Source organism: Gavialis gangeticus, unplaced genomic scaffold, assembly GCF_001723915.1.
Source record: "Gavialis gangeticus isolate Ggan-Ray unplaced genomic scaffold, GavGan_comp1, whole genome shotgun sequence".
In the NCBI taxonomy this organism is placed as follows: Eukaryota; Metazoa; Chordata; order Crocodylia; family Gavialidae; genus Gavialis; species Gavialis gangeticus.
In genome coordinates this window covers 60735040-60736834 of record NW_017729030.1, presented here as the reverse complement: position 1 = coordinate 60736834, position 1795 = coordinate 60735040, and the positions used below count along the sequence as shown (strand labels likewise).

At 37.3% G+C, this 1795-nt stretch overlaps 1 protein-coding gene across 12 annotated transcripts in view; it reads left to right on the top strand.

Moving 5' to 3' along the window:
* Positions 1–1795, top strand: part of ADGRL3 (adhesion G protein-coupled receptor L3) — a 1275722-nt gene that overhangs the window by 800087 nt on the left and 473840 nt on the right. For 11 of the 12 annotated variants that reach the window (XM_019522289.1, XM_019522280.1, XM_019522288.1 and 8 more), the window contains one exon: positions 1013–1027. The exons of the other annotated variant lie outside the window; for it this stretch is intronic. In XM_019522289.1, the coding sequence (XP_019377834.1) occupies positions 1013–1027 (15 nt within the window). The remainder of the gene's footprint in view (positions 1–1012; positions 1028–1795) is intronic. 12 annotated transcript variants of the gene reach the window in all.

The following is a 1795-nucleotide window of genomic DNA, read 5'->3' as shown; positions in this document are numbered from 1 at the left end:
ATGCTTTAACTAAAGCTTGTCAAACAAGCTTTCGTTCAGGAGCCCCGCACTGCCATTTTGAAGCATGGGGACACTGATACAGGAGATGCAGGAGGCTGCTGGAGCATGGTAATTACTACGCTCCAGCAGACTCAGTTAATCGAGTCTGCTCCGACACGCTGTAATTACAGCACGTCAGAGCAGCCTCCCCACTCACGTACGGGCACCCTATACCTTCATTAGCTGCATGTGTACTGAATGGATGTATTCCAGTTTTGAGGGAAATGATCCTTGTAAAAGAGATCCAACCCTGGAGAGAGCACTATTGTGCCTGGTGAATGATCCGGAGAAAAGTATGTCACTGGTTATGGGGGGTAGTACATTACTATTTTTAATATGTTAATCTAATCTTCATAAATAAGTACTTTTTTTTTTAGTTGCAAATACTAGTATTTGAGTATTTAAACCTTTCCCATTTTAGTTGTTAAAGCTGAGTCTTGGGTCATACAAAAACATTTATGAACAGGCTTGGTTTTATTCTTGTGAGTAAGCCCATGAGTCTAACTGGGAATACCTCTTTAAAGAAAGTTAGACATGCATTTATGATTTTCTCGGGTTTGGGATGTGGACATCAGCACACTCCTTACTTGGAAGAGTTTATGTTATCTGGAAATCTGGGTCAATCCTGTTTCAGTTAATTGCTGTCTTAATTGACACTGTAGGCCTGATGCAGAGGCCATTAAAACCAATGGTAAGACTTTGATTGAGTTCAGTAAGTTTGGGTGATATTCTGAGTGCTTTTTAAGGTTCTAATAAAGCTAAGATAGACTATATTGTATGCAATGTGCATTAGAGGCAGGGATTTTATATAAATATAATGTTCACATAATATAGCAATACTTAAAATAATAATGACAGTAAGTAAGTATACTTCCTTTCATGTGAAAGAGGTAAAAAAAAGTACCTGGCCAATACAGTACCATTAATCTATTCTCTTTTCTCCTTTCTCTCTTTACTTCTCTCTCTACAATAGAAGTGGAACAAAAAGGTAATTAAATACCTTTCAAATTATATATATTACTTATTTATAGGATAAGTTATTTAACAGTTTAACGTTTTAGTTGAAATATCTGTCATTAATTCTCACTTATTTTTCGTTAAAGTTTATTTAGTATCTCTGCTGCTCAACTTCTCTAGATAACATACTCTTCCTAAAAAGATTTGCCAGTGTCAGTTGCCTTGGTTAAACTTCTATTTTAAGGTTGTAAAATAATTTCTGTCTCTCCTGCCCCTCACAAAGAGGCCTTCCAGACACTATTCCCTATTCCCCAGCTACAATAGGTAGCTTTTCTGACTCCAATAAAGCTAAGCTTCATTATATCAGCTGCAAATCTAGCCCACAACTTCCTGTATCTTCTGAATTTATGATTTTCTCATGCTAGTCTCTCTTTTCTGAGGACTTCACCGGTTATGAATTGTTTAACAGAAGTGATATCCTTCTAAGCAGCAAATGTGCATTCAGCGATCCTATCTGCCAGAACTATGCTAACAAATATATCTCATAGGATGCTTCTGCTGGGCCATAATCATGCCATTATTATTCTCACAAGATCATTGGCTTAATATTAAAGTGATAAGGCCCATCCAATTCCCAGTAAAGTCAGTGGTAGAGCTCCCATTGACTTCATGTGTTAAATCAGACCCTCAATGTCATTTGCAAAGCACAACCAGCAGTAGGCTGGTTTTCCAGTTGGATCCGCACAAGCTCAGATATCCACCCACTACCCTCTTGCTTTGAATCAATAATTTTAAAAAA